The 12,423-nt window shown below is 40.6% G+C and overlaps 1 protein-coding gene across 5 annotated transcripts; it reads left to right on the top strand.

The window, feature by feature from the left end:
• Window positions 1-1,560: 1,560 nt before the first annotated feature.
• LOC120436147 lies at window positions 1,561-12,013 on the top strand. Of its 5 annotated transcripts, none has more exons than XR_005610185.1 (13): window positions 1,561-1,724; window positions 5,008-5,191; window positions 5,359-5,501; window positions 5,584-5,675; window positions 5,790-6,099; window positions 6,211-6,264; window positions 6,372-6,434; window positions 6,660-6,743; window positions 6,845-6,936; window positions 7,032-7,086; window positions 8,238-8,381; window positions 8,477-8,520; window positions 11,243-11,334. XR_005610185.1 is itself a non-coding variant. In XM_039606592.1 (13 exons), exons 1-13 carry the CDS (start codon window positions 1,698-1,700, stop codon window positions 11,351-11,353), a joined length of 1,137 nt encoding a protein of 378 aa, XP_039462526.1. In that variant the 5' UTR covers window positions 1,561-1,697; the 3' UTR covers window positions 11,354-12,013. The 5 variants fall into 5 exon arrangements, 3 of the variants coding, with proteins under 3 accessions (XP_039462526.1, XP_039462524.1, XP_039462525.1); XM_039606592.1 differs by having other exon boundaries at window positions 5,790-5,829; window positions 7,028-7,086; window positions 11,243-12,013; XM_039606590.1 differs by having other exon boundaries at window positions 7,028-7,086; window positions 11,243-12,013.
• Window positions 12,014-12,423: the final 410 nt, after the last annotated feature.

Here is a 12,423-nt window from a genome sequence, read left to right as displayed (position 1 = left end):
TAATTCTTTGTGATTTTGGTTCATATTAACATCAGAGCCTCACACAGTTGCTACACATTTGTCGTGATCTAAATCTCCCATTTCATCACATCCTCCAAAAAATAAATGAGTAAAATTTGAATTACAAGTTTGCAGCTCTCAGTGTATTTGTGTAGATATCAATCTAAACATTTGTGAATGTGTTTTCTGTAACTGTAAATTTAAAACACAAGTGTGTGAAGATGAAAACTGAAAGTGAAATTTTAAAAATAAAGTTCACTTTGTTCCACACATTCTCACATTTAGAACATTTTTACCTTCACAAAGGTCCTCCACTGGATCGAGATTTCTGTTTAAAAGACACTATAACTGCATAAAAGTATTGCTAGGAGTAACACAAATTATGGTATTGCATCTGGCTATCTTGAAAATTAAACTCGACTGTGCAATATTTACTTTTGATTAATCACTATTATACTTCCATATCACAAACAACATGCAATCTCAGTTTTTTTTCAGCCCTCTAGTCATGTTTTACCACATCATGAACAGTACATGCAAAACACTATTTTTTTCATCCATCCATTTGCTTCCACTTATCCTTTTTCAGGCTCGTAGGGGGGCTGGAGATGCCCTATCCCAGCTGTCTTAGGGCGAGAGGCAGGGTACACCCTGGATAGGTTGCCAGTCTGTCACAGGGCTAACACATAGACACAGACAGCCATTCGCACTCACATTCACACCCGTGGGCAATTTAGAGTGTCCAATTAACCTATCCCCACTAACTAACTACATATCTTTGGACTGTGGGAGGAAGCCGGAGTACCTGGAGAGAACCACACAAACACGGGGAGAACATGCAGACTCCACACAGAAAGACCCCGGGGAGTTAAACTCAGGACCTTCTTGCTGTGAGGCAACAGTGCTAACCACTGTGCCAACGTGCTGTATTTTGTGTTATTTTTAAATGGAACACAGAATGTTTGTTCCAATTTCTTTCTTTTTGTTTGTTCTTTCCTTCTTTCTTCTTGTGGATTAACTTTAAACTGGACGGCTGCTTGATCTGGGGTGCGGATCAAGGAACTTTATGTACCTCAGATTTAAATCTGTGTGGTCCTGTCATTGTTTATGATTAACAATGAGTCGCACTGATAATCATCAACAGTGACAACATTAACATAGCTCAGATCCTTCATAATTTTCTGATTGATTGTAGTAGAACAGCACAATAAATATATACCCTAGATAAATAGGGTCAGTGAACGTCCATAAATCATGTATCTGGGAGTGTAAAACTAACTTTACAGAGTAAAAATCCAAAGCCTTACACATAACAGTATATCTGCTCACTGAGTCAGATTCCTAAAGTTCACATTTGCTATTAGACATGTCAATAAAATTTTCTTAAGAACACCTTCAATACACGAGGAAGTAAGAGACTAGGAAAATAATCCAGGATATGTCTTTCATTTCACAAGTGAAGGGAGAGGCGTTTTCTTTGTCACAATGTTCCAGCTTCCTCAATTACAGCTGTTGCACCGCCCACTAACACACATTGCAACAACTATAACTGTCCTGGAGGGTGGACTCATTTCTTCTGAGACATTTGCAGGGTTTCTTCTATTTCTCTTAGAGGGACTTTCAAAGAGGAGATGTTTTTCTTTGTCAACTCAGATTTTCAGGTTTATTGAGATTCTCTCAGCTCTTTACAATATTGGATGTGGTGTACAAACATTTACTTTAAGGTAAGAAACAGTTCTTATTCAGTTGTTTTTGTCAGTGTCCTCCAATAAAACTGCATTCGTAATCAAACAGCAGTTAGATGATGAGAAAGGCAGGACGGTGGCACAGTGTTTAGCACTGTTTCCTCACAGCAAGAAGGTCCTGAGTTCAATTCCACTCTCAGGCAAAGGGTGTTTCTGTGTGGAATCTGCATGTTTGTGTTTCTCTCCAGGTACTCCTCCTGAAGACTTTCAATTCAATTTGTTTTATACAGCACCAAATCACAACAACAGTTGCTTCAAGGCGCTTTATTTTGTAAGGTAGACCCCACATACAGAGAAAACCCCAAGAATCATATGAACCCCTGAGCAAGCACTTTGGTGACAGTGGGAAGGAAAAACTCCCCTTTAACAGGAAGAAACCTCCGGCAGAACCAGGCTCAGGGAGGGGCGGCAGTCTGCCGTGACCGGTTGGGGACAGAGGGGGAAGACAGGATGATCATTAACTTTTTGAATGGTCTTTTTCATCTTAATCTCTCTAAGTCTCCAGCTTTATGTATCCTGGGTCTGTTACCTGACAGCATTAATCTCTCTGGAAGACAGGGGCTATGGGTGCGTATGGCTGTTATGACAGGTTGCAGGATAATACTGAGGCACTGGAAATCATCTAACTCTTGTTGTTTTAAAGGGATGGACTGAACAAATGACCAAAATGGCATTATATGAACAGGTTATGCACAGAGTTAAGGGGAGAGAAGATATTTTTAATCAGGTCTGGGGTCCCTTTTTGCAGTACATAGACGATATGTCTGTTAGATAAAGTGACAAGTGTTGTTCTTCGTTTTCTTTTTTTGTTTGTTAGTTTTGTAGTTGATTTCGTATCTTGTTCCTTTTGGGGGGGGGGGGGGCAGATACCTGCCAATATGGTGATATTTATTCCTGTAGTCTATGTTCTGCTTTCAATCCAAATCATGAATAAAAAAACAGAAGCACACACAGTTAAAGTTGTTTAACCTGTTTAACATGATGGTTTGTGTACTGTGCAAACATTAGCTTTGATCTGTGTTTATTGCTAATTAAAGAAAACAAGCAGTGACTAAAAAAAAAGGAAGAAATGATACAAGAGATGCTGTGGAAGAGAGACAGACATTAATAACAAGTATGATTCTATATAGAGAGGTCTATTAACAGTGAGAAACAGTGAGTGAGAAAGGTGACTGAAGAAGAAATACTCAATGCATCATGGGAATCCCCCAGCAGCCTACAACTAAGGGAGGATTCAGGGTCACCTGGTCCAGCCCTAACTATATGCTTTAGCAAAAAGGAAAGTTTGCAGCCTAATCTTAAAAGTAGAGATAGTGTCTGTCTCCTGAATCCAAACTGGAAGCTGGTTCCACAGAAGAGGGGCCTAATTTAATTTAATTCTGGATTTAACAGGAAGCCAATGAAGGGAAGCCAATACAGGAGAAATCTGCTCTCTCTTTCTAGTCCCTGTCAGGACTCTTGCTGCAGCATTTTGGATTAACTGAAGGCTTTTCAGAGAGTTTTTAGGACTTCCTGATAATAATGAATTATGCTATGCCTTCTGATGATGCTGCCTAAGGGAAGCATGTATAATGTAAACAGAATTGGTCCTAGCACTGAACCATGTAGAACTTCATAATTAACCTTAGTGTGTGAAGAGGACTCTCCATTTACATCCCCCACGACCATGAAAAAGGATGAGCGGAAGCGATTGGATGGACGGATGTTTATGTCCAGCAATGTGTCGGCTGCTCAATACTTGCAAATCTATGAATAACAATGAAATTATACTCTCAGGCATCTTTAAAGCAAACACTTTCAGTGTAATCTGCCTCTAGAAGTCTAGGCAAGGCAAGGCAAGTTTATTTATATAGCACAATTCAACAACAAGGTGATTCAAAGTGCTTTACAGAGACATTAAAAACAAAATAGATAAAAAGCATGATTTAAAATTGATTAAGACAAGCAAACAAACAAACAAACAAACAAACAAAACAGTATATAAAATCAAAAATCAAAACAGTATATAAAATCAAAAATCAAAACAGTAGATAAAATCAGAACAGTAGATAAAATCAGTAGTTAAAATGTAAGTTTTGGAATTTAAGCTTAAAAGTGTGGATTTGGTGCTTTATTCAAAAGCAGCTGAGAACAGGTGAGTCTTCAACCTGGATTTAAATAAACTGAGTGTTTCAGCTGATCTGAGGCTTTCTGGGAGTTTGTTCCAGATATAAGGAGCATAAAAGCTGAATGCAGCTTCTCCGTGTCTGGTTCTGACTCTGGGGACTGATAACAGACCGGATCCAGATGACCTGAGGGATCTGGAAGGTTCATACTGGGTCAGGAGGTCACTGATGTATTTCGGTCCTAAACCATTCAGAGCTTTATAGACCAGCATCAGAACTTTAAAGTCTATCCTCTGACGGACAGACAGCCAGTGTAAAGACCTCAGAGCTGGACTGATGTGCTCCACTTTTTTGGTCTTAGTGAGGACTCGAGCAGCAGAGTTCTGAATGAGCTGTAGTTGTCTGACTGATTTTTTAGGTAGACCTGTAAAGATGCTGTTACAGTAATCAAGCCTACTAAAGATGAATGCATGGACTAGTTTTTCCAGGTCCTGTTGAGACATCAGATCTTTTATCCTTGAAATATTCTTGAGGTGATAGTAAGCTCATTTTGTTATTGTCTTAATGTGTTTTTCTAAGTTTAGGTCTGCATCCATCACTACACCCAAATTTCTTGCCTGGTTTGTGGTTTTTAGGTGTATAGATTGAAGTTCTCTGGTGACCTGTAATCGTTTTTCTTTGGCTCCAAAGACTATTACTTCAGTTTTGTTTTTGTTTAGCTGGAGAAAATTGTGGCACAGCCAGTCATTAATTTCCTCAATGCATTTACCAAGAGCCTGTACAGGGCCTCGGTCTCCTGGTGACATTGTGATATATATTTGTGTGTCATCTGCATAGCTATGATAGTTTATTTTGTTGTTCTTTATAATCTGTGCCAGTGGGAGCATGTAAATGTTGAACAGAAGGGGTCCCAAGATGGAACCTTGGGGAACTCCACATGTGATACTTGTCTGCTCAGATGTGAAGTTACCTATTGATACAAAGTATTTCCTGTTTTCTAAGTATGTTTTGAACCAGTTTAGTACAGTTCCTGAAAGACCTGCCCAGTTCTCCAGTCGTTTGAGTGGAGTCTACATATATATGAATACTTGCAGAAGTAAATAAATATTTAGAGTGCCAATGGATGACCAGGTATCACTGTGATATTTATTTTACAGATGTGGATATGGATTCTGATTAGTCTTAACATCATCTCAAAGCTGCATGCGTATTCAGAGGGTAACTTGATAGAAGCATGTGACTCAATGTTACCCAATCATAATGGTGCAGCTCCTCAAAACACAGAACCCCCCTTCATGGTTGAATATGTGCCCGGCAGCTATCCCGGAGAGCCTGTTACAGGTACAGGGAACGTTGTAGTTTTTATTTTGTTACATTTGTTTATCACAGCAATCTCTGGTGTAATTGTAATTTACATGTTTGGTTTTTTTTTACAAGTTATTACAATTTCTCTTCATTCTCTTTTTCCCAAATCTTTGCTTGGATGAATTTTTGAAACAATTTTCAAGTTTTGCTCAAGAGTGAGGAATCCACATATTTTAGGGGGTTTATGTTAGAGGCTCGAGAGGTTGCAGATGAAAAACGTCTTACCGGAAAATTTGTTCTACTTGACCCTGAACAGACTTGCCTCCTGACATGTGGTGGTTTAGAAGTAAGTAGTTGGAATTTGATTCATTTATTGTTTTCATTTTTTGTAAATCTGAAGCTCTCTTAAGTTTTGCCACTCTTCTCAGGGTTCAGCTGTTAGTCACACACTCAATATCGACAAAACTTTGATCCGAGTTAACTGGACTGCGACAGAAGCAGAGCAGGACATCACGTTCAGGTGACTTTAAAATTTCTGATATTCTATGGCTGACGTCCGCGGTGATTTCTCTAATATTGCAATGCAACAGAAAATGAATTATATCAGCATTCATTCCTTTCTAACATATTTCAGAGCAACATTTCTTCAGACTTTTGGAACATTTTGGGAAAATGTGAATATCATTTTACCTCAGCGCACTACTACTACAACTACTACACCAGAACCACCTACTACACCAGAACCAATTACTACACCAGTACCAATTACTACACCAGAACTAACTACTACACCAGAACCAACTACTACACCAGAACTAACTACTACACCAGAAACAAGTACATTTCTTCAGTCTTATGGAACATTCTGGGAAAATGTGAATATCATTTTATCTCAGCACACAACTACTATACCAAGTACCACAAAGTTCAGCGCTAACATAGAAGTAAGAACCCACAGGTGGATTTGGTTTTGTAACACTGTACACAAAGTGATTCATTAACCTTGCAAGAGCTTTTTTTGACAACACTGCTCCATGTTTCTGATTTACTTTCAGCGAGCAGGTATTGCACTGATGTGTTTTGATTCTGTTTTGATGGTGGAGATGAAAGTAAGTAGGATATTTAACGATACTCAAGTCATGCACAAAATGCTATTCAGCCCCATCTTAAAAGAACAAGAGGAAATGTCATTGTGTTCTCCTTCATGTCTTGTTAGGGAATATGCAATATAGGCAAAGTCTTACTGGCCAGTGAGGCTGTTTTTCATCATATAAATAAGGTAAGAGCTGGGGGCCTTTTGTGCCAGTGTTTTATTTTCTTCTTGTCCTGCATCTGCATCTTTGTATTGCTTCCAAGAATTCTTTGAGTATGTAGTTAGTTTAAAAGCCAGGGGATCGTGGAGTCCCTACCACAACTGTCATAGGGTAAAATACGGATTTTCAGGCACAAGGCTGTTTAACTTTATAATATGCAATTTTTCTTGTTTTTTGCTTTAATTTTGTAGGTGTCTAAGGTAGCAGTCAACGTGCTTTGTGTTGCTCTTGAAATCTCATCCCTGATCTTGTTTAGTATCGGTGATTCTTTCAAGGTGAGCAACAACTGGTGGTGTAAAACACGTCTCAATAACAACATCTGTTTTATTTTTCCCACATGTATTTTTCATGTGTGTGTTTATATGTGTTTTTTTAGGTCATCTTCTTTGCTCTTGTGTGTGTGATGATAGTGATTAATTCCACTGAAATAATAGTTGTGTCTCTGGGGATTAGAAGTGGTCCTGAAGGGTACGTTTAACTTCACTTTGCATGTGCAAACATATCAACTGACATGCAGTTTGTGCAAAATGTTTATTTCATGTTTCATGTTCTCTTTAAGAAAGAAGATTTGTGAATACGCTGCCAATGTTTGTTTTGTTATCCATAAGATTTTTACAAGTAAGAAAATTCTTATACTTCTAAATTAAAGAGTACCGTATTTTAAGGCGCAGCGGATTATAAGGCGCATTATGGGAAACAGCATCCTGCCATGCGATTGCATTTGTCCCTAACCATCAGGAACCCTCACGTTAACTTTTATCGAGTGGAAAAAAGTTAGCGTTCATCCTCCAGCTTCACTGTGTTTATGTTATGCTAACATAGCTGTGTAGCTAGCGATCACGTAGCACATCATTATATACCAGCTAGTCCAACTTCAGTAACCCTACAAACATCACTGCTGTTTAGTAACTCAGTGATCCCGTATTGTTTGTTTAACTTTGGGAATGAAGCGGACAGAGCTTTGGACCCAGATTACTCCGCGAGGCTCCTGACTACAGTAGCCGTAATGCTCCAACAATCCATCAAGCGGTACGACCTCTTAGCTTATTAAAGTCGTACTAAAACATTTCTTGACAGACTTTTGAGCGCCGTGTACCACATAAAATCAGTTCAAGGTCAGTAAGCACAACCAGAATTCATACATAAGGCGCACTGGATTATAAGGTGCATTGTCGATTTTTGAGAAAATAAAGGATTGTAAATGTGCCTTATAGTGTGGAAAATACAATATTAACTTCACACCTTGAAAAAAAAGAGTTTGGACTTTTTTGTGAAAATTGCTCCTGTGCCGTTTTGTCTGAAAGGTAAATGAGAAAAACTATACCTCTCTCACTATGAAGGCTGTAAACAAGGCAAAACAGCTCACTAGTGTATCGTAGGAATACAACAAATGGCTTTCAAACTGAAGACTGTGTTTATGTTACACATGATGCCAAAACTTATGTTAACTTTTTTTTTTGTCCAATATGTCCATTGTAAGAGGGGTTACGGACATAAACAGAGCAGCTCAAGGTTTTCTAGATCCAGTTTTAGAAGAACCTTTTGTTTTCTGCTGCAAGCTGTAGATGTTATTTAGCAAATATAAGAGCAGTATTGCAGATCCTCTCATCTAACTGTGGAAAAGCATGCAACCATATCTATTTTTATATTTCCCTTAAAACTTTGCCTTAAAACAAGAGACCAAAATTGGGGCTAGACCCATGCCTTCAGATAGTTGCCACTGCCTTTACATTGCTCTGATTTTATTTCCATGTTTGTTTTGGGCCCAGTTGCTGTCATATTTCTTGGTGTTATGGAGAATGACTGTGGAAATAACGTGGGGGACTCTTGGCTTCTGAAAGTGATGATTGCTTTCACAGTATGGGATTTCCTGAATGTAATCTGGATTGTCATTTTGAGCAGTGAAAAAAGAGGTGAATGCCTTGTGCCTGTCTAAATATAAGAGTCTGCATCAAATACAGCATGCTTTCTAATGAGGAATAATAATATTCATAATTTTCTGTTACAGGCCATTTAGGAATGAGCGAGAGAAACAAGCAGCAAAGGAAAAAGGTGAGAACTTGTCCACGTCATGTCACTATAACATGATGTAATTTGCTAATGTTTGTAATGTCACACTAAGTATCGAAGAGATATATCTATAACTTCTGTTCCCTGACGGAGCGGAACGAGGTACAACACATAAGTTTGGGATGTCACGCCCTCATGTGTCCTGGCTGAAGAAACCTTTATTCACGTCTTTAAGGCGGATGACCTGTGATGGCCTCCACATATACCCCCTGTCATTGTAGTCATCCCTCAGTTTGATAGCCGTTCTTCACCAAGCCAAGCTGCTCACTGGGTCCACCTTCTGTTCCTCTCCTTCAGGGAACAGAAGTTATAGACATAACTGTTTGTTCCCTTTCAGTCGATTGACTCGGTACAACACATAAGTATGGGATATATATACACGCCCCGCAGAGCAGCCACCGGACTGGAATCGGACCAGCACAACTTAGTGTGTGGTAGACCGAGCAGAAAGGACAGTATGAGCCACCGAAGGGGCTGTAACGTCCAAACGACAAAAATGTGTGGTGATGCCCAACTAGCTGCCGCACAAATATCAGCTACAGGTACCCCTTTGAAAAGAGCCCATGAGGTAGCCATTCTCCTGGTGGAATGAGCTCTCACTCCCTGGGGCAACACAAGACCCTTAGTGCTGTACGCCAGTAAGATAGCTCCTATACTCCAGTGGGACAGCCTCTGTTTACACAGAGCTCTACCTCTGGATTAGCACAGCAGACAACCAGCTGGTCAAATAAATGCACATTCTGAGTGCGCTCAATGTAGGTGCGTAGCACACGCACTGGACAAAGAGAATACATCCTCCTCTGCTCCTCAGATGCAAAAGGAGGGGAGCAAAAGCTCAGCAACTCAAACTCCATTGAGCTATAAGATGCAGGCATGACCTTGGGAAAATAGGCAGCATTTGGATGCAATACGACCTTGTGACCATCAGGAGAGAACTGTGTGCAGGAAGGATGCACAGACAGAGCATGAAGGTCACCCACTCGCTTTGCCTAAGCCAAAAGGAGAAGTATTGCAGTCTTATATGAGAGAAGTTTCATATCCACAGACTCAGTGGGTTCAAAAGCGAACCCCTTTCAGAATACGCATGGCAAGGGGATGTGCACCTGGTGTCACCCTTTCAAAGCCAATATGACAAGCAGATATAGCTGCTAAATAAACCTTTATTGCCCTCACAGACCCTTATCCAGCAGCTCCTGCAGGAATATCAAAACATCCACAATAGAGCACTGAAATGGGAGAGTGTGGTGGTCCTGGCTCCAATTCAATTCGATTTTATTTATACAGCACCAAATCACTCAAGGCACTTTATATTGAAAGGTAGACCCTACAATAATACATACAGAGAAAAACCCAACAATCATATGAACCCCTATGAGCAAGCACTTTGGCGACAGTGGGAAGGAAAAACTCCTTTTTAACAGGAAGAAACTCTCTAGAACTGGAGATATCATTTCCACTGGGGGGAAATGCATACAGGAGCACGTCTGGCCATTGGTGTGCTAGTGCGTCAATGCCCAAGGGTGTATTGTGGGCGATTATGGAGAAGAACGGGGCAGTGAGTATTTATCCTGGAGGCAAAAAGGTCTACTTGCGCCTTTCCAAATAGATCCGAAATCTGAGCCACTATCAAAAGGTGGAGAGGTTGGAGACAAGGTCTGCCTCCTCCGGAAGTGACGCGATGCACACAGGCGGTGAGAGAAAGTGCAGCACTGAAACACTCTCATCTTTAAAAGTCCAAGTGGCACTAAGGCGATCACAGATGCCATCATGCCCAACAAATGTAATATCGTCTGGAAACGCAGTCTGCGTCTCCAGCTGAAAATGAGCAAGGCAGCAGCCACTCTGTGCTCTGACAAACATGCGGCCGATGTCCAGCACATCAACGTCTTCCTGGGGAGCGCTGATGGGCTTCAACCCAGGCTGGAGCCTATCAGCAGTCCTGCATAGTTCCAGCTCCTCTTCTGTTAACTCATCAACGTATTCCATGTGGTCAGCCCAGCTAATTGTGGGGACATCAACCGGATAATCCTCGTATTCGGACTCTGATGAAGCCGGGGCTCCAGACTCAGAGAGGAGAGGTTCATGCTGTGCAACAGCCGTCTGTCTCAGCACTTATTCCACGTACATCTTCCATCTTTCTGGCACGTGCAGGTTTTGGGCTCCGTCAACATTCTCCTAGCATGGATGATTCCCAGGGAGACAAGTCAGGCATCGTACTGGTCGCTGTTGTGCAAAGAGAACCCCTGAGGAAAGGGGTGAACAGAAGATTTCTGCTTTGTTCGCTTCGGTTTGGAGTCCATTCCAAAACACAAAGCGAAACGCTGCATAGGAAAACTTGCAATTAGCGCTCTGCAGGCAACCTATGCACCAACTGCACTCTGGAAGCTAACATCAATAGGGGCAGTTGAGCTAAGTTCAAGTCGGAGACAATGGAGCTAATTAGCAGCAGCTAGCTAGCCCAACTCAGCAGAGGTGTTCTCAGCGAGGTGATGAGCGTACAAACTGAGGGATACTGTGATGACAGGGGGTATATGGGGCAGTGTGCATGTCATCACAGGTCATCCACCTTAAAGGCGTGAATAAAGGTTTCTTCAGCCAGGACACGCGAGGGCGTGATATCCCATACTTATGTGTTGTACCGAGTGATTCGACTGAAAGGGAACTGGAGTCTGTGCTAGTTCATGTCTGTTTTTCTCATTTTCAGAAGAGCCTCAGAGATGCTGTTGTTAATACTGTGTCAGTAATCCTCTTCGCTGGAGCCATTTCTTTTTCTACAGCCATCATTGTTGGCATATTTACTTGTCAGAAACAATAGTTTTGCGGTATGTTTGAATCACAATCAGATTTCTCTCATAGTGTTTACATATAGTATGGTTACATATACGTATAGTTATATCACAATTATTATTCAGAAAACTGATCATATCACACTGTTTACCTGCTGGATCCTCATTTAATGTAACTGGTGTTTAAGTGTCTTATTTATTGTATCTCACAGGCTGTATATTGCTTTAGTATACTATATACCTTGTTTTTCATTTTCAAGGTAAGTTTTCCTAAATCATTTCTTATCAAAGTTAAGCACATACTTTTAGGATGAAGTTAGACTACCTGTGTGTTGCTATTTGCAAAGCCTTGCTGTGCCTTGGAGACATTTTCTTGCAGTCAGATTCACTAAAAAAAGCCTAATGAAAAGCTACACAGAGGAGAGACATTTTTTAGCAATATATATTTAATGGGATCCATCACATCTAATAACAGCCATCTGATAAATGTTCACTCTGCTTTGATAACTACTTATAACTCAAATATTAATAAACATAATTGGTGTAAAAAGAAATTGGACCACAAGTTTGGCCCACATGAAACTACAGGGAGTGCAGAATTATTAGGCAAATGAGTATTTTGTCCACATCATCCTCTTCATGCATGTTGTCTTACTCCAAGCTGTATAGGCTCGAAAGCCTACTACCAATTAAGCATATTAGGTGATGTGCATCTCTGTAATGAGAAGGGGTGTGGTCTAATGACATCAACACCCTATATCAGGTGTGCATAATTATTAGGCAACTTCCTTTCCTTTGGCAAAATGGGTCAAAAGAAGGACTTGACAGGCTCAGAAAAGTCAAAAATAGTGAGATATCTTGCAGAGGGATGCAGCAGTCTTAAAATTGCAAAGCTCCTGAAGCGTGATCATCGAACAATCAAGCGTTTCATTCAAAATAGTCAACAGGGTCGCAAGAAGCGTGTGGAAAAACCAAGGCGCAAAATAACTGCCCATGAACTGAGAAAAGTCAAGCGTGCAGCTGCCAAGACGCCACTTGCCACCAGTTTGGCCATATTTCAGAGCTGCAACATCACTGGAGTGCCCAAAAGCACAAGGTG

This window comes from Oreochromis aureus, linkage group 23, assembly GCF_013358895.1.
Source record: "Oreochromis aureus strain Israel breed Guangdong linkage group 23, ZZ_aureus, whole genome shotgun sequence".
NCBI classification, from domain to species: domain Eukaryota; kingdom Metazoa; phylum Chordata; class Actinopteri; order Cichliformes; family Cichlidae; genus Oreochromis; species Oreochromis aureus.
Note: the sequence above shows the minus strand (reverse complement) of the source record. Positions and strands in the feature narration are given on the sequence as shown.

Excerpts from the sequence above, each read along its gene's own strand:
- LOC120436147 (XM_039606590.1), top strand. The coding sequence starts at position 1,698 with ATGTGGTGTACAAACATTTACTTTAAG. Across the intron at positions 1,725-5,007 it reads GTACAAACATTTACTTTAAG|ATGTGGATATGGATTCTGAT; the intron begins GTAAGAAACAGT and ends TTTATTTTACAG. Across the intron at positions 6,100-6,210 it reads AGTTCAGCGCTAACATAGAA|CGAGCAGGTATTGCACTGAT; the intron begins GTAAGAACCCAC and ends ATTTACTTTCAG.